The sequence below is a fragment of the Haliotis cracherodii genome, unplaced genomic scaffold (genome assembly GCF_022045235.1).
Source record: "Haliotis cracherodii isolate W230 unplaced genomic scaffold, xgHalCrac1.p SCAF_22, whole genome shotgun sequence".
Taxonomy (NCBI): Eukaryota; Metazoa; Mollusca; class Gastropoda; order Lepetellida; family Haliotidae; genus Haliotis; species Haliotis cracherodii.
In genome coordinates, this window is record NW_027266278.1 from 9,041,340 (window position 1) to 9,060,705 (window position 19,366).

General features: G+C 42.4%; 2 protein-coding genes across 3 annotated transcripts in view; one reads left to right on the forward strand and one right to left on the reverse strand.

Moving 5' to 3' along the window:
- Positions 1 to 937: 937 nt before the first annotated feature.
- On the reverse strand, positions 938 to 7,874 carry LOC139471278 (retinal rod rhodopsin-sensitive cGMP 3',5'-cyclic phosphodiesterase subunit delta-like). The gene is made up of 6 exons (XM_071253577.1): positions 7,751 to 7,874; positions 6,179 to 6,241; positions 3,930 to 3,955; positions 3,371 to 3,496; positions 2,779 to 2,884; positions 938 to 1,073 (listed from the first exon to the last, which is right to left on the reverse strand). The coding sequence occupies exons 1-6, from the start codon at positions 7,789 to 7,791 to the stop codon at positions 992 to 994; spliced, it is 444 nt and encodes a 147-aa protein (XP_071109678.1). The 5' UTR covers positions 7,792 to 7,874; the 3' UTR covers positions 938 to 991.
- Positions 7,875 to 10,020: 2,146 nt separating this feature from the next.
- Positions 10,021 to 19,366, forward strand: part of LOC139471175 (peroxisomal targeting signal 1 receptor-like) — a 30,014-nt gene continuing 20,668 nt past the window's right edge. The window contains exons 1-5 of one of the 2 annotated variants that reach the window (XM_071253451.1): positions 10,021 to 10,077; positions 11,214 to 11,335; positions 14,152 to 14,196; positions 16,316 to 16,351; positions 17,696 to 17,819. In XM_071253451.1, the coding sequence (XP_071109552.1) occupies positions 11,240 to 11,335; positions 14,152 to 14,196; positions 16,316 to 16,351; positions 17,696 to 17,819 (301 nt within the window). In that variant the 5' untranslated portion in view covers positions 10,021 to 10,077; positions 11,214 to 11,239. Of the gene's footprint in view, positions 10,098 to 11,213; positions 11,336 to 14,151; positions 14,197 to 16,315; positions 16,352 to 17,695; positions 17,820 to 19,366 lie in introns of both variants that reach the window. The other variant, XM_071253452.1, reaches the window with a different exon arrangement.

Consider the following 19,366-nt stretch of genomic DNA (forward strand, 5'->3'; position numbering starts at 1 on the left):
ACAGGGTGGACACAGTCCCCATGACAAGGTGGACAGTCCCCATGACAAGATGGACACAGTCCCCATGACAAGATGGACACCATGACAAGGTGGACACAGTCCCTATGACAAGGTGGACACAGTCCCTATGACAAGGTGGACACAGTCCCTATGACAAGGTGGACACAGTCCCCATGACAAGGTGGGACCAGTCCCCATGACAAGGTGGACACAGTCCCCATGACAAGATGGACACAGTCCCCATGACAAGGTGGACATAGTCCCCATGACAAGGTGGATGGAATGTTTATAGAACATGTGCATATCACACTAAACACAATGCTAGGCACAATATCATGATGAGGTGCAGAATGTTGGAACAAAATAAAATTCCAGGGGTGAGCTCTCCAAACGTTGACATGTTGCCATGGTATTTACCCTTTGTCGCTTATCAAGTGCTTGTAAAACTTCTACATAAATCAGTGTGGTACTGTTTGGACAAAACATACAAACTTTCGAAAACCTTCATGGCAACAAATATCACAGATCTTTCAGACAGGATATCATTCTGTAAATTTTCAATTTAAGTTTAATGGAATAAAATAAACACTGTTAAATATGCAGGAAAATTCTTATTCCTATGTCCAAGAACAGGGTTACAGAAACAGCTTAATAATCACTATATACTATAATCCATCATGTGCATGACATATTCGACAATGTAACTTATAGTTTCTCATTAATTATCAACTTTCCAAGACAAATATTTGTTAAAACCATGCTTTACAAACGAATAGAAATGTTTCCAGTCAAGCAGCATTTTCTGTTCAGGAGAAATCGGAGGAAATGAGAAAATCTCACAATGAACAAAAAGTAGCCACTTGACAAGCTCACATGTCAAGATGGCCGATCTGGACTGCGTTTCCTCCTCTTCTACACTGAGAGCTCCCCACCCCCCACCCCAAGCAGTGAATGACAGACATTTCCCCTCAGCAGCGTCGCCATGGAAATGCTAGACATAGAATATCCTCACTTTTGATGTGCTGACCATCATATCGCCGTCGAAGAAGTTGGTTTCTATGACTACATTGCCACTGCAACACAAGAAAGTAATGTTATCAATATACTCTTACATACATGACAAACTTAGAGTTCATATTTTACATCCTATCAGCATTATTCCAGCCATTAAACGGCTCATATAGGTCAATGTTATTTTAAACCACAGTCACAAATATTCAAGCCATTTACTGCTGTGGCCAGCAGGTTCAACTACACCAAATCAGAAAAAGTCGTTCCAACAAGTTTACGTTGCAAGCCTTCAGTGCAGATTGATTCATATGGCAATCTCACTATAATCAGATCTTAGTTCTCCCTACCGCTAAACAAAGATCTGAGGACATCCCATTTGGGGTCACATCAGAATGACCTTTCATCCGACCAATCAGAGCGTCTCTTACCAGATCATGAAAGTGACAGTCGGAATGTGATTTCTCATCATGCAGCCTCGAAAACTTTAAAACGGGGTATTCCGAACGATAGTTACGGGCTTAACGCCTGAAGCTATACAATCTAGATCATATATTAGCCATTACAGAATGTTCTTTTGTTCAGGTTTCAAATTTTTAAGCGAGAATTTGTCAAAATATGTTTCGAAGCGTAGTCGCCAATTTGAAATTAGTGCCATAAAGCACGAGAAAGCTGCCTTCGGATTGGCAAATGTTGACTTCTTGTCAGTAATTCCATTGGTCGGTCAGAATTTGCGAAAGGTCGGTCTGACGTGACCCGTAATGGGATGTCCTCAGATCTTTGTTTAGCGGCAGTGAGAACTAAGATCTGATTTTAATGAGATTGTTCAAATGGCAGCTGTGATTGGATGATTTTGCTTTAATGGTTTTTTTAATGTACATCCATTCAATAATTAAAACTGACCATGTTTTTCTATACTTAATGCTGTCCTTTTTTAAATGATGACTTATGCTGGATGTGACAACAGATACTTTCAAGGAATACATTTAGGTGTGGAACTAGGGCTGGTGTGTTTAGCTTCCTGAACTCAGAAAAGCTGGCTAAGCTAGTCCATTATATTTTTATTGCTGCTTTAAGGCCAGACTGTGCACACATGTATATGTGTTAGCTTTTGAATGTTTAGTTATTTTGAAACAATTCTAACATTACTAAAAGTCTATGGGGTTGTGTGTAACCTGCAAACAACCTTGGCCATTGCTTAATTCTTGTCTTAGTCAGATATTGTTTGTTTGTTTGTTTGTTGTTTAACACAGCACTCAGCAATATTCCAGCTATATGACGGCGGTCTGTAAATAATTGAGCCTGGACCAGACAATCAAGTGACTGAGATAATGAGCATCGATCTATGCAATTGGGATAAGATTACAGGCATCAACCAAATCAGCGAGCCTGACCACCCAATCCTGTTAGCCGCCTCTCATGACAAGCATAGTTGCTGTAATCTGATCGAGGTTGTGTATAATTGGTGAGGTGTGCAATCTGCCGGTCAGTTCACAGATGATTTTGTCAAAATTAATGTTAACAACATTGAAAGAAATTATGAAAAAATGATTAAAATATATTACAAATATACAATGAACATGTTTTATTCCAAGATAGTGTAACAACAGCATTAACTTTTGCAGGCTTCAGTATTGGTTTGTTGACATGTATATCCAGTTTACTTGCTGCATATATATCATGTGCACCCTCTACACAGCTGTATTTAGGGGGAGGGGGGTGCAGTATACACAAGAAATACAGTATGCCATGTCGAGATAAACAACTTACTTGAGTACATTAGCTGGCATCATCTGACTCTCCGGGGCTGCCTCTATAACAGACTGCCATGTGTTTGTGGAACCAGGGATGACAAAACCAAACTCAAAATACCACTCTGGAACAAAACAAACCAGGCTATCAGCTTGACCAGTGGGAGAAGTGAATGGTGTTTAACTTTCCAGCTATTACCACAGTGTTATGAATTGCCACTAGTCCTGTAGTCCTTGCCAAAGTGCCCAATAGTTCAGGTTTCATAGTGAGTGAGTTGGGTTTAACGCCTCTCAGACGTTTACCACTTCGGTGAAACCCATGAGCACGGGTATGGCGCTGACAAACCTGGAAACATAATTGGGGCGATCTGGGATTCGAACCCACAATCATAGGTTTCTGGCGTGCCAAGGGACGCAACTCTGATAAGCGAATCACGGCGCCTTAGACAACTGGGCCACCTGTGCCCTCTAAGGTATCAGAGGGACCAGTAGAAATTTGCCATTTTGAAGGGCTTTGCCATATGATATCATTATAAGGACTAATGGACTAAAATTGTTTCTACCAATGTTACCACAAGCAAACAGTCAAGGGAACATGGGGAGACTTGTACCTTCTAAACATTTCCCTTTGAAGAGAACCCTCTGTTCAAGTCGGAATTTCTCCATGGCTTCTTGGGAAGAGAAATTTAATTCCCTTGACACTGCTCTGCATTTTAGGATTTTCTTGGGGACTCGAGCTGTAATATTAATAGGAGACATGTTTAAAAACTGCAATGTGAACTGTTAACAGATACAGTGGCTGTCCGACAAATAAAAGAGAGGGATCTGAAGTGTTGTCATTCTACTGATCTTATCTTTGTTTCTTTACGAAACTTCAAGATCTTTCATCTCTCAAGGAATATTTTATTGTTCACACTTCAGAATTAAAGCTATAATTATTAATAGACCACAGCAAATCTAAACATCAATTCTGTGCACAAGGTCAGCTTGATCAGGGTTGAGTCCAAAGCTAGTAAAATTAATAAAGGATTGTTCAGTTGATATCCCAGGGAACTACAACTTTTAGCATCAAGTAGATAGCAACTTCATAGCAGATCAAAAATTACTTTCTAACCTAGCCTGCCACGCTTGAGGCGACATATTCTCAGACACAACAGTCATGTCTCTTACCTTCATGTTCAGAATCAGGAGCAGATCTGAAAAACAATTTTACCATAGATATGAAAAGAATACTCATAAAACATGCAAACAATATCAAACTTTAAAACTTATAAAAGCACATCACGATTATCAAAAAAGAAAAAAGCACATAACTTCACACTGGACCTGCTGAATGAGTAAACATATTTTTTCTGAAATTTGTATTTCCCGGATGGATGGATGGATGGATGGATGGATGGATGGATATAATTTGGGTGTTTTGTTTGTTTTTGCCACACTCAGCAATATTCTATGACGGAACCAAGTCAGCATGCCCGACCACCTAATCCATTATCCTGTTAATCGCCCCTTACACGACCAACAGTTGATAGCTTGAGACACCCATCCGCATGTAGATTTGTAAATTTTTTAGCAATGAAATGTCTAGATCACCTCCATCAACTAGAAAAACACAAAAGCCTCAATCACTGAAACAACTACAGACAAAAATCAATCTGACGTTCACTGAGAAGAATAGAAGGTATTGAATGTGTGCTTCAATGACAAGCACAAAACCACACCCTTAACATGCAAAATGGAAATCAATTCAATACTTGCATACCATCATAAAGCAGGATAAAGAGGGCTCCCTGACTGAAGCCTTTAGACATAAGATATATAAAACATATCCCCCTCGACCAACTTGTCACGTCGATTAGCAATGATTATTTGGTTGGTTGTTCGGTTTATTGTTTCATGCCGTACTCAGCAATATTCCAGCTATATGAAAGAGGTCTGTAAATAATTGAGTCTGGACCAGACAATCCAGTGATTGATATCATGAGCATCGATCCACACAATTGGTATTGATGACATGCATCAACCAAGTCAGCAAACCTGACCACACGATCCCTTTAGTCGCCTTTTACGAAAAGCATAGTCACCTTTTACGGCAAGAATGGGTTGCTGAAGACCTATTCTACCCCGGATCTTCACGGGTCATGTAGATAAGTAGTCCTAAAAGAGGACTGTCTTGTTTGAAATGAAAGTTAGTGATTGAGTGAAGAAAATCACCAATGGATGGTCTGAACTTTTAACATGAAGAATCTTTCGATTCTAAAACATGCTACAATTGAATTAGTTAACCATTAAATGATTCAAACAGCCTTTTAACATGTTTAACATTAAGCATCTCATTGGACTTGCAGGGCATATTATCTGCAACCATTTTCACTATGTATGCACATGCAATAGTTTGCCGTGATACACATGGTAAAACAGTGTTAAGTAATTCAGGTAATGCAAACACAATCTTTAACAATGTTGAAGCTGGTCATTTGGGCAACTGTTGTTACCCTTTCACCGTTCCTCTAAAAATGAGAAAACCTCAGCTTACATCCTTCCTGTCTGCCTATCAGTGAGTGAGTGAAATGGGTTTAATGCCGCTTTTAAAAGTATTCCAGTTATATCGCGGCGTGTCAGCTTAATGTCGGAAGAAAGCCCAAAGTGATGCAGGTCTCAGACGTTTACCACTTCTGTGAAACCCACGAGTACGGGTATGGTGCTGACAAACCTAGAAACATAATCAGGGCAAACCGGGATTCGAACCCACAATCATAGGTTTCTGGCTTGCCCAAGGGACGGAACTCTGCACAGCAAATCGCGGCTGCTTAGAAAACTGGGTCACCCGTGCCCCCCCTGCCTATAAGTATCATGCCAACTAGAGCTAGGGGTGAAACAATTCAGCAAGGTCACAACTGATACGTATAATCATGATAATCACGCCAAATCGCGTGGAAATTTCTTGACTATGAATATCTCAGAGCAGGTTCCAAAGGAAAAGCTGGCTGTAGACGCATGTTCATTGTGCTATCTTAGCAGTCAACTTGAAAATGTAATTGCAATATTTGACTGACCATTGCTGACAAAAACGCTGAGGTGGGGGTGGAGTAGCAAGTTATTTAATTTAGCAAATTTTTTGTCTTGTATCGACACAGATAAAGTATCGCATATTGTATTGTCGCAAGAAAACATATGACCTACCAGTGCACCGATTTATCGTTTCACCCCTATTGCCAACGTCATTGATCCCAATTGCGTGGATCGATGCTCATGATATTAATCACTGGATTGTCTGGTCCAGGCTCAATTATTTAAAGACCGCCGTCATATAGCTGGAATATTGCTGAGTGCGGCGTTAAACAACCAACCAACCGACCAATCAATGCCTATTGCCAACGTCATTCAACATTTAGCGAGAACAACAACAAAGAACTTACAGGTCATCACTTGACTGCCACATGATCTTCCCGTTGTCAGCATCTCTCAAGTTCATCCAGTTGCTGGTGAATGTTAAGGAACAAATAGATCTCTCAATGAACATAACCAACAACAGTGTTTATTTGTTGTAACAAAGCAGTCAGCATTATCAACCTCATCACCATGACCTGCATCTGGACCAGGAAACCAATGGCTGATATTATGAGCAATGTCCCACCCCATGATGGTACGATGGCACGCAATCACTCTCATGAATTAGAATTGATCTTCAGCAACCCACATGTTGTAAGAGGTGACTAATGGGATAGGGTGGTCAGGCTCACTGACTCACCGACTTTGCTGATGTATGTCATCGTATCCCAATTGCGTAGAACGATGCTCATGATGTCGATCACCTGATGTCTGGTCCACACTCAATTTTTTACAGACCGCCGTCATACAGTTAGAGTGAGTGAGTTGGGTTTAACGATGCTTTTAACAGTATTCCAGTTATATCGCGGCCTGTCAGCTTAATGTGGGAGGAAAGCCTGAAGTGATGCAGGTCTCAGACGTTTACCACTTCGGTGAAATAAACAAGCACGGATATGGTGCCAACAAACGTTAAAACATAATCAGGGTGAATCGGGATTCGAACCCACATTCATAGGTTTCTGGCATGCCCAAGGGACGCAACTCTACACACTGAATCGCTGCACATCAATAAAATAAACAGGTAAGGCATCATACTTTCAATTCATAATTTTTATGAGTCGATGTCTAATTTTGATGTGTCAGGGACCACTGTACAGTAGTTTTATCAAGGACCTTGTATTGAAATAGATTACTGCATAGCCAACTCCATATACTACATAGAAATTTTAATTTAAAAAATGAAACTGTTTGATGAATCACTATGACTCCAGAATTTTAAGAAATCTTTCATTTATGGCTCTTACAAGGAATACAAACTTAGCCCTTCTTTCCCATTTTATTCTTTATCATCTATCATGTCTGTACTTGAATATTTTGTGAAACTGTTATTATCAACATGATCAATATCTTCGGACGTTACACAAAACAGTGACCTCCTGGTGACCATAATAAACAATGACAAACATGATATATTGACATGAATAGAATAGATTTCATCTTCCCTACTCTGATCACATTTCACTGCCTAAGCCTAAGTGTACACATGGTTGCACTAAAGGCAGCAGTATCTCACCTCATCTTAGCATAACATGAATATCAACCTAATTAATACGTTCAATTATGCTGTTACTGCTACAGCATGATAATGACAGACACCGTTTTCTAACACGCGATGTCACGTTAGTTCAGTCTTTGCTTGCGTATTTCACGAGTTTCAACATAAAACTGTTCTTACATGCGCTTAACATTGTAGTGATAACACAGACGGAAAAGCATAATCCCACAAATCACCTGTATTTGTCAATGCTAGAAATGAATCAGGGACTGAAAACAGCAAAACGATTGTATATCGACCAATTTGGCCTAATTGCAGTTTCCAAACTCCTGTCAGTTTAAACTAATGAAATTGTTGATGATTAATGAAGGTCAGTGAAGGATACAGCCTGAATCCCTTGAGAATATCTTCTGCTTTAGCTGGCATGTTGTTGGGTCTGTTATGTTGTGGTTAGCTTGGAAATCCTCGGCTATCGGTTTCCAGAGAACCAGTCAACAATCCAATATGGCGTTTTGGCAAGTTCCGATCACGTCACGAATATTCATACGCATATATAATACTAACCTACGACTAATCCTTGTTTAGTTCTCAAAACGAGAGAACGTCTGTCGCATTCACACAAACCGCAGTTGCGTACCCCTTGTAATTCACTCACATACAAGTATAAACGGGGAGCATCGGCGCGAACTATGATAGACGAACGTAACTTTATATATCTCTCATTTGTAAAGTTGTTTCAGACGCACGTGAATCAAAACGGCAAACTTTAGTTGCGGATGAATAAAGAGGCTCATCATACTCGAATCACCGGTAACATCATTTTGACGGATTTCTGCTGTCAGAGTATCACGGTAATACTGAGCCCTGGGGTTGTCGGTAGCGATGTTAAGGAATGTATCACCAAGCCTAGTAATCAGCTGAAATGATAAACAAACAACACATTTTATCTGAAGTTAGGAGAGGTGCAATTACATGAAATAGTGGTTGAAGGAAAATTACATTACACTGTGCAATACATATCTCATGCTTTAGCTTTTTCTGATACAAAATCATACAAACATGACGTTTTTTCAACAGAGCTGAGTCTACAAAAGACGATGTATGTTTAAGGTTCCTTTTTGGCCCAGAGATCGACATAATTTAAGAAATGATCTTTTTTGGAAGAAAAAAATGGGTTGAAAAAAATATGAGAGACTTTCATATGAATGAGAACAATACTTTGTTCATTTCAACTCATGTAGGTTTTGAATAACAACCCTAAATGGATCGAAAAGGTTGATTTTAGAGGGGTTTTTTTTCCCAGGAGTTTGAAATTATTTGAACATGAGTACATCTGAGACCCAAGCTGAGCCTGTTAGAAGCGGTAGTTGAAAGACAGTGCAAACATTCGTTAACATACAATCTCATTAAATCAGATCTTAGTTCTCGCTATCGCTAAACAAAGATCTGGAGACATCCCATTAGGGGTCACGAAAGACCGACCTTGCGGGAACTTTGATCGACCAATGGAATTACTGACAAGAAGTCGACATTAGCCAGTCAGAAGGGAGCTTTCTCGTGCTTTAAGGCACTAATTTCAAATTGGCGACTACGCTTCGAAACATATTTGGACAGATTTTCGATTATAAAATTGAAACCTGAACAAAAGAACATTCTGGAATGGCTAATATATGATAGATTGTATGGATTCAGTCGTTAACCCCGTAACTATCGTTCGGAATACCCCGTGTAAAACGTTTTCGAGGTTGCATGATTAGAAGTCACATTCTGACTGTCAATTTCATGATCTGGTAAGCGACGCTCCGACTGTCAATTTCATGATCTGGTAAGCGACGCTCTGATTGGTCGGATGAAAGGACGCTCTGACGTCACCCCTACTGGGATGTCCTCAGATGTCCAGCCGGGGGGAGGGGAGGGGGGGGGGGGGATATGACTTCTTGGGGAGAGTGAGTGGATGTTGTTTTTCACCGCATTTATATCACGACCGCCAGTGGATAATTGAGTATGAACCAAAAATACTAGTCCAGGAGCACAATCAGCCAGCTATAACACACAGTGATCCAGATCATCGTCTAAAGATAACATCCAGCGATCCCCGAAGGTTTGAAGAAAGAAACACGTGACCTAAACTGTTCCAATGATATTCCCATCCTTCCAACAACACCAGTGTTATAACTACCAGGTAGGACTTCCGTGTAAATAAACCAACCGACGTCAAATAAGCAGTGCTTGGAACGAACACTTTCTTATCTTAAGTCTCTCCTTGCGACAAGCATTTGATATTCGGTACATATAGTTCTATCCGGATTTTCGACAGGGTAATTTGGAGTGACTCACGTTGACAACCATGTACTTTCCACTAAGTCCATGTGTATTTTCTATTTTGTCATCCAAGGGCAGCGGTTTATTTCAAATGTATGTCAGCAGACGCCGATAATCATAAAATAAGTGGTATGGAAAAAAGTATTTCATTATGATGTTGCAAATTGGCCAACCTTTTAGGCGGACCACACCTTTGCTACTTCAACATACTTATCAAAATTAAGCATTTAAGACAACTCAATAACCACTCTGGTAATTACTGCAAATGCGCTTCAACAGTAGAAAAAAAACATTGGGACTATTTTAATTTAAAGGTGAAGGACACCGGAAATAGTAAACATCATAAGTCAGGGATGTACTTCGGCTAAAATACAAACATCAACTCACAAGGTACAAAGTCGTCAAAACACGTAATTATCCCAAACGCAAGGCATAACATTCATAGCTTTCGAAATCGAGACCTTGATTTTAAGTAGGTGATTTAGTGAAACTGTTTTGAAAAGCAAATAAACGAAATGTCGTCATAAAACCGATTTCTTCCAAAGGGCACGACAAACTGGCCTGATCATGATCAGACTGCTTTGGTCGGATTGTGGAAGAATAACGGAGAAGCAGTAACCAGAATTGTATTGTCCCGATGCATGCACGTTGCCGTATGTTACAGTGAAGGTGTCCCCGATAATTATTGTGGTTCCATTTATTTTGCTATTCCAAAACTCATTTATGATCCCAATGGATGGATGGACCTGTGAAGATCGGGGTAGAATAGGTCTTCGGTAACCCTTGCTTGCCATGTAAGGCGACTATGTTTGTCATAAGAGGCGACTAATGGATCGGGTGGTCAGGCTCGCTGACATGATAGATGCATGTCATTGTATCCCAGTTGCTCATGATGTCAATCACTGGATTGTCTGGTCCAGACTCCATTTACAGACCACCGTCATATCGCAGAAATATTGCTGAGTGCGGCGTTAATGGCAAGCATTGGTTGATGAAGACCTATTCTACCCAGGATCTTCACACGCATGTATACTCATTGCACACATCTAGCAGATAACTTGTAATCTCTAACCTCTAACCCTCTGAGGCCCCATAAAAATATTTCTTATTTCCCTGACCCTCACCTGGCCCTAAAAAAATTGGCTCTGCCATAAATATTTTTTACAATGTTTTTTTACATGCTCAAATTTGACTCAGGTGCCACATGTATGGACTTCTTTTTCCTTTTGAACTTGCACATTTTGATGTAACTTATCCGACCAGCAATGACATTTTCGTGATGTTTCTTTATAAAGGCCAAAAAATTCCCTTAGTCTTGAAATCATAGTTTTCATTTAGTACAATTTGTATCAAGGCCGGTTTGGTCTGGAAATCAAACCTACTATTTTTCATTTTTGTAATTAATTAGCAACAAGAAATATTATTATCTAACCTAATATTTTAATATTGTTTAGAATTATTAATGAAACCATTTATGTTTTCTTGACTTTTCATGTCATTTGAGAAATTACTTTTTCTAATTGCAGGGTTTTTAATTTCAAACTGAAGAAAGATGGCTGGACGTGGACTGGTTGATGGGGAATGTGGCGGAAGCAACTCCCTCATGAAGTTAAACTCCCATTTCACTCGGGATCGGGCATTTAAACAAGTAAGTACATTTGTAGTCATGTGATAAAACAAAAAGTAAGGTTAGGTACCAGGGAATCACTTTTGACGTGATACAGTGTTTGAAATTAGGGCATCGTAGAGTCCTTTCAGTCGTTTATGGTACTGTATTCACTGTAATAAACGCTCTGGGTGTTTAGAAAAACTCAAATGTTGATAGTCAAACATTTTTGTCATGGTAACTAGGCAAATACATACCATTCTACACCACAGCTGTGGTGTCTGTACACAAGAAAACTGCCATTTACACTGACTACCATTTAAAGTTTTAGCTTAGTATGGCTGCTTCCACCAGTTCTCTCCCTGGCATCTGCCATCTCCTCCTTGTCAGTCGAAGATGATGGCGTCTCGGACAGTTTCCTCACTCGGTATGCCCGTGTTGGAGCCTACGTTGGAGCAGCCAGCAGCCTCAGAACTCCGCATGGTTTTCTCCAAGATCCACCACTGCAAGCTTCGACGAACTCAACCTTCCTAGCACTTCCTGACTGTCAGCTGCCAGTCGTCTCTTGTCCCATTCTCCTCCAGGCAATGTGCCACTCCATGATCTTCAGGTGGCAGGGCACAGGTCCATCAAAGAAAGGAACTCCATATCAACAACCTCGAAATTCAAGGTGGTCAATCTGTCAGTGTCACACTGGGCCGAGCTCCTTTATACGTCACATCTCGTGATCAAGTCAGACAATCTATCGGTCATCTGGTATGTCAATAGGATGGGCTCCGCGAACTCGATGTTGCTCCCGTCGCTGACACTCGACTTCTTCCCGTTGATGGCCTCCCAGAAATTCAGGTCCAAGTTAGGCACATTCCCCAGATCAACAATCTTATAGCCGACTCCCTCTCCCAACCAGACCAACTGTCACCAACAATGGCGTTACCACCAATGATTTTCCAGTGGATTTGCCAACGTTTCCAAAGCCCAGACGTCAACTTCTTCCCAAACAGGTTCAATACTCGGTTCGTCTCTCCGTCCCGAATCCTCAGGCATTGGACCCCGACACTCACCTCAATGGCTACCCATTTCCCCTGACAGGCATTCTACCACAGGTCATTCAGAAGGTGGCGTCCACCAACCACCTTCGACTGCTTTAGAGTATCTGCTACATCTGCGATCTTCTCGTAAGCCTAAGGGATCTACTGTGGCTCCCAATCTCGCTACGATCAACTCCGTCATTACCACAATACCATGATCGAATGTCTCCACGCTCTCTGAGCTACAGTCCCTTATTCAGTTCTACAATTCATATCTACAGTAACTACGTTTATAACGAACTCAAAGGGATAACTAATTTTAGTTCATAATAACAATAGTTCGTTATGAGCATATTTTCAGCATACGTGTTGTATATAAATGGCCGGGACTAAGATAGAGTTTGTCATAGTTTACTGTACGTTAAGGCTGGGCAGTCGCTTCATCACACCTACAAGAGACTCCTTTTGGCTGCGTTCGACTATCCTGCGAGCCGACACAATCGCTGGATTGCCTCCTCCTGTGACGTCCAATCCACCTGAGACGAGGCACACTGTCTGCCATCGTGGAAGGAGGCTTTGAAAGTCCGATTCTGTCTTCGCTTCCCACTTTCTCTATGACATCTCCATCAATGACATTTCAGGGCCGCTGCCAGGTTGGTCCCTTGGTCCAAGCGCAACAATTGCACATCAGAGCAGATAGGTGATACCGTTGCTCCGGATCCTGTATGTACAGAATAAATATTGCAATTGTTGCTCCTTTGTTTGTTCCCAGATTGAATATCCTGTGGAGTTGGTTTGTTGTTTAATGCTGCAACCAGCAATATTCCAGCTATATGACGGCGGTCTGTAAATAATCGAGTCTGGACCAGACAATCCAGTGATTAATATCATGAGCATCGACCCACGCAATTGGGATCGATGACATGCATCAACCAAGTCAGCGAGCCTGATCACCTGATCCCGTTAGTCGCTTTTTACGACAAGCATAGTCACCTTTCACGGCAAGCATGGGTTGCTGAAGACCTATTCTACCCCGGAATCTTCCCATATTAAATACCCAGCAGAGGAGGAAGTGACATGTATGGAGACTCTGATCTTTAACGTCTATGTCGCCACAAGGCGTGGCCGTTTTGGTGGTGTCCCAAGTCCTTACCCGCTCACCACTGCCTTGTGCACGTTATTGGTGCAATGATTCTCTTGTGGATATTATTGATCGTTCCTTTTCTTGTGCTAGCATGCTTCAATCCCTCAGGCATGGTTGATAGCTTCGACGAGGCGTTAAAAGAGATGCCAAGCTAGCTCAACCTACTGTTCATCAGAGATAGTGGTGTGATTTGTCTTGAAGGACTGATTGTCTGGAGATCCCTTCCAGATCAGTTACAAGTCGTAGGCCAGTGCCGTAACCAGCTGCCCCCAATGGATTTTTTATAGAAAACATTTTTACCTTATGAAAGTTAACTTGAATAGAAAATGAATAATCTTATTTGCCCCCCCTGTAGAAAAAAGTTAACTACGGCCTTGTACGCTGAATCAATTTCTATTCAAGCTATGCAGACGTTCGTGTACGGGATTACAGTGTGTGGTGATGCTGTGATGTGTTCAGGTGAAATGTTTTAAGAAGCTGGAAACTTTGTTCAAACCCGTTTCCAAATAAGGATCCAAAGAAGAAGTAAGAAATGCATATTTTGAGATAGGATAAAGATATAAATAGCATTGAATTAGTGATTTTCCTTGAGGACTACCACCTTTACAGTTAAGTAGATAGCAACACCGTAGCAGACTGATGAAAATATGATTTATTTCTATCCCCAATATGTTTATTTTTTTCAGGAAGGCTTTCGACCACCAGGGCAGGGGCTTCCAGTTGGAATCCAGGTATATTGCCCAGTTAAGGTGCCACAAGATGCTGAGAGTTGTGTCCCTTAGTAGTGTCAGGATGTGCTGTTTGTGGATTTAGGTCTTTTAGCTGACATGCTGTGATATAACATAACAATTGTCCTAAGCTGTGTTAACCCAAACCATACCAAATAGTCTTGTACTATTCTCAGATTTCATCACTTTGTTTATGTTTATTTGTTGTTTCCCGCCGCACTCAGCAATAGTCCAGCTATGTGACGGCGGTCTGTACATAATCGAGTCTGGACCAGACAATCCAGTGATTGACATCTACCCAATTGGGATACGATGACATGCATCAACCAAGTCAGCAAGCCTGACCACCCAATCCCGTTAGTCACCTCTTATGACAAATAGTCGCCTTTAAACATTAGTTACCATTCTAAGCAAAGGCGACTATGCTTGTCATAAGAGGCGACTAACAGAATCGGGTGGTCAGGCTTGCTGATTTGGTAGATGCATGTAGTCGTATCCCAATTGCGTAGATCAATGCTCATGATGTCAATCACTGGTTTGTGTGATCCTGATCCAGTTATTGACAGTATGGCGTCATATATATATCAGGAATACTGCTGTCTGTGGCTCAAACAACAAACAAATAATGGTCCTTGATTCATTTTATTAAAGTCCTACAAAATGTGAATATTTCCAGTTGATATTCCCTCTTGGCACTATAAATATGTGAATGAGTGAGTGAGTGAGTTTGGTTTTACGCCGCTTTTAGCAATATCCCAGCCATATCCTGGCAGGGGACACCAGAAATGGGCATCACACATTGTACCCATGTTGGGAATAGAACTCGGGTTTTCAGCGTGACGAGCAAACGCTTAAACCGCTAGACTACAAGACCGCCCTCACTATGAATAAAAGAAGGAATGTTAATGGTTATGAAACAGGTATCAAATGTATGATGTGTCTTTTATCATTTGTGTTATTTGGGGACACATGATCTGTAGTGCTGCAAGTTGCTGTGCAGAGTTGTGCCCCTTAGTTGCCAGGATCTGCTGGCCAACGGCTTCAAATTACATAGTAACCTGATTATGATCCTAGGACTACAGCATGAATTCTTTGTGCAAACAGTAAACATCTACGATCTGCACCACATTGGGTGTTCCCCTCTCATTAAGCTGACACACACTGACATAGGAGTTCAAATCACGCGGTCGGGTAGCCTAGTGGTTAAAGCGTTCGCTCGTCCGGCCGAAGACCCGGGTTGGATTCCCTGCATGGGTTTAATGTGTGAAGCCCATTTCTGGTGTCCCTTGCTGTGATATTGCTGAAATATTGCTGAAATATTGCTAAAAGCGGCATGAAGCCATACTCACAGAGTTCAAGGCAATGTGACCACCTCCATGGTCTGGTGGATAGAGTGTCTGTCTGGACAGCAGTGGTTTGATACCCAGCCACGTCATACCAAAAGACGTACTTGTTGTTACCCTGCCTGGCACTTGGCATTTAGGGGCTAAAACAAGGAATAGTTGCCTCGTAGTCAGTATACTGTGTCTGAGTGGGGTATCCATGTCAAACTCAGCATGGTATCTCAGTGGGCTAGCACTGTAAAACAGGTATTTGACCAGACTAGATCAAGCAGCAACACACATGTGGATAAAGAGGCAGCATAGCCTCATGGTTGAGGCGTTGGCTCGTCACGCCGAATACCCGGGTGCGATTCCCCACATGGGTTCATAGTGTGGAGCCAATTTTCCAGTGTCCCCAACCGTGTTATTGCAGGAATAATGCTAAAAGCGGCGTAAAACTATACTCGCTCACACGTGCATACACGTCGCTGTATAAATGTAATGATCTTGGACGCCATGTTAAACCCCATTTCACCTCGCCTCATATCAATGCTAAACCAGGCGGTCGGGTAGCCTAGTGGTTAAAGCGTTCACTCGTCATGCAGAAGACCCGGGTTCGATTCCCTACATGGGTAGAATGTGTGAAGCCCATTTCTGGTGTCCCCCGCTGTGATATTGCTGGAATATTGCTAAAAGCGGCATAAAACCATACTCACTCACTCACTCAATGCTAACCCACCCCACTGTGTAATATATCGAGATGTGGTGACAACTAACATGGATTCTGTGATTGTTTTCAGGCTGGGAAACCCTTAACTCAAATAAGTCCAGATGAGGTGAGTAATCTGAATATACCGAGCAATGTACTCAAGACCCTTCTGGATTAAAACTGCTGTCAATACTGTTTGCTTGACAGATTTTAAATGCCTGCATTATTTTATTTTCTGATACATCATGTTCATGAGGCTACTTCAGGCTTCAAAGCGACTAAAACGGTCGCCAACTCGACCTAAATTTCAATTTGTCTGCTGTCTAAAATTCAGAGGTAGCCAAATGACTACCTTGAAAAATATCTAGTGGCGACAAAATTCTATTGCTTTGCATTTGAAGACACAAAAACATGTCTGCTGATAATTGTACTCGCGTATAATACCTCCTATAGTCGACAATATACAGAAATACATATATTTTAATAAATGTTAATTAGTATTTTAGCTCATTGGATAGACTAGTGTTATGACATGTACATATTATAACAGTTATTTGACAAAAGGTAATTTCAAACGCTTTTGGCTACCTACAATATTGTCTTGACTTCTTGATTTCACCACTGGCTACCTGGAAAAAAATACTTGTAGCCATAGGGCTTCTTTGTAAAAAAAATTGACTTTGAGGCCTGTACTTCTCCAGGTTTGTAATTGACATTAAGTTCAGATTAGTTTACAGGTGCTGGAATCGTATCCCCCTAGTGACTGAGTTGTTATTCAGCCTTGGGACCAACAATGTTTACAAGTCTTTACAGTGTTGTCTCTACCCCTAGTGTACAGTACATACACCCTGTGCTTTCAAAAGCACCACTTGTCCAATGGTAGATGACCAGATTGTGGAAACACGAATACGTACATACACCCGAAACACAAGTGTCAAAACGTGTGGTGTCACCCTGGGCAAGTGACTTCGTTCAAATGTGCCTCTGTTCACCCAGCAGGGAATGGGTACCCGATATGTGAGGTGGATATAAAAGACCTTTAGCACCCGTGGGCAGTTTGGGTTGTATACTCCCCAGGGAGTTGAGAATGATAACTTGAATGCGAACGCATCCACTGGTCAGGGAACATATAAAACCACATTTGAGTAGATACTAGTATCTATCTACCTGTGGTATATGAATTTATAATAATAATTGTCTGGTCCAGACTTGATTATTTACAAACTGCCGCCATATAGCTGGAATATTGCTGAGTGTGGCGTGAGTGAGTGAGAGAGTGAGTATGGTCTTATGACGATTTAAGCAATATTCCAGCAATATCACTGCAGGGGACGCCAGAAATGGGTTTCACACATTGTACCCACATCGGGACTCGAACCTGGGTCTTCGGTGTGACGAGCAAATGCTTTAACCACTCAGCTACCCCACCGCCCCAAAAGCAGGTAGATCTAGTGCACGTCATGTGTTTCAGCTGGTGAATGAGTTCATGATGGGGCATCAGACGGCGATCGCCCCCCAGACGTTCCACATGAGCAGCCTGCTGCAGGAGATGAGGGAGATCGAGGAGTCGGAGATGAAGCACATGCCACACAGAGGTGAGGGTGAGGTCACTCACGGGGATACCGGGGCAGACTAGGTCCCCCCGAGGTGTGAGTCAGGTCACTCACAGGGATTCGGGGCAGACTAGGTCCCCCCGAGGTGAGAGTCAGGTCACTCACGGGGATTCGGGGCAGACTATGTCCCCCCGAGGTGTGAGTCAGGTCACTCACAGGGATTCGGGGCCAGACTAGGTCCCCCCGAGGTGTGAGTCAGGTCACTCACAGGGATTCGGGGCCAGACTAGGTCCCCCCGAGGTGTGAGTCAGGTCACTCACAGGGATTCGGGGCCAGACTAGGTCCCCCCGAGGTGTGAGTCAGGTCACTCACAGGGATTCGGGGGCAGACTAGGTCCCCCCGAGGTGTGAGTCAGGTCACTCACAGGGATTCGGGGCAGACTAGGTCCCCCCGAGGTGAGAGTCAGGTCACTCACGGGGATTCGGGGCAGACTATGTCCCCCCGAGGTGTGAGTCAGGTCACTCACAGGGATTCGGGGCCAGACTAGGTCCCCCCGAGGTGTGAGTCAGGTCACTCACAGGGATTCGGGGCAGACTAGGTCCCCCCGAGGTGTGAGTCAGGTCACTCACAGGGATTCGGGGCCAGACTAGGTCCCCCCGAGGTGTGAGTCAGGTCACTCACAGGGATTCGGGGCAGACTATGTCCCCCCGAGGTGTGAGTCAGGTCACTCACAGGGATTCGGGGCCAGACTAGGTCCCCCCGAGGTGTGAGTCAGGTCACTCACGGGGATTCGGGGCAGACTAGGTCTCCTGTACCCAATGCTTGTCTCCCTGTGGGACCCTGCTATCTATTGTTTGTTATATGTATTCCCAAAGTTGTTTTGTGACAAGTTGACATCTTGAACAGATTGAGCCTTGTGGGGATTCCAGGGAAGACTAGGTCCCAAGTACCCCATGCCTGTCTCCTTGTGGGGATTCCAGGCCAGACTTGGGCCCCTGTACCCCATGCTCATCTCCTTGTGGGGATTCCAGGGCCGACTAGGTCCCAAGTACCCCATGCTTGTCTCCCTGTGGAGATTCCAGGGAAGACTAGGTCTCCTGTACCCAATGCTTGTCTCCCTGTGGAGATTCCAGGGAAGACTACCCTCCATTTGGCTCCAAATGAGAATGATGTATTGCAAAATACCTCAAAATGGGGAAAAGTCTATTAAATGTCAACACGGTACACAGCAATGAATACCCTGTACCCAACAATATCTATTGTTTGTTATATGTATTCCCAAAGTTGTTTTGTGACAAGTTGACATCTTGAACAGATTGAGCCACAACAGTAGGTGAAGCAATGCAAACAGGTACTGCACATGCTACATAGTATACGTCGTTGTTGAATGACAAGATGCGCTACTTAACTGATGTGATATTTTAGTTGTATGATTTCTTTTAATGTGAAGCAGAAAAAAGGAAACCATTTTATGCCATTAATAAATACTTGAAACAAGCTTCTAAAGCCTCCTTACAAGCTGAAAAATATTGGCTGAGTACAGGACTCTAGCAATCAGATGAAGCAGGTAGGGTTTGAATAGGTCTTCA

Bases quoted from the DNA above. Each gene is read 5' to 3' on its own strand.
- LOC139471278 (XM_071253577.1), bottom strand. From the start codon at position 7,791: ATGCCAGCTAAAGCAGAAGATATTCTCAAGGGATTCAGGCT. The intron at 6,242-7,750 runs GTATCCTTCACT...AACATTCACCAG, and splicing joins ATTCTCAAGGGATTCAGGCT to CAACTGGATGAACTTGAGAG. The intron at 2,885-3,370 runs GTACAAGTCTCC...GTTTTGTTCCAG, and splicing joins CAAAGGGAAATGTTTAGAAG to AGTGGTATTTTGAGTTTGGT.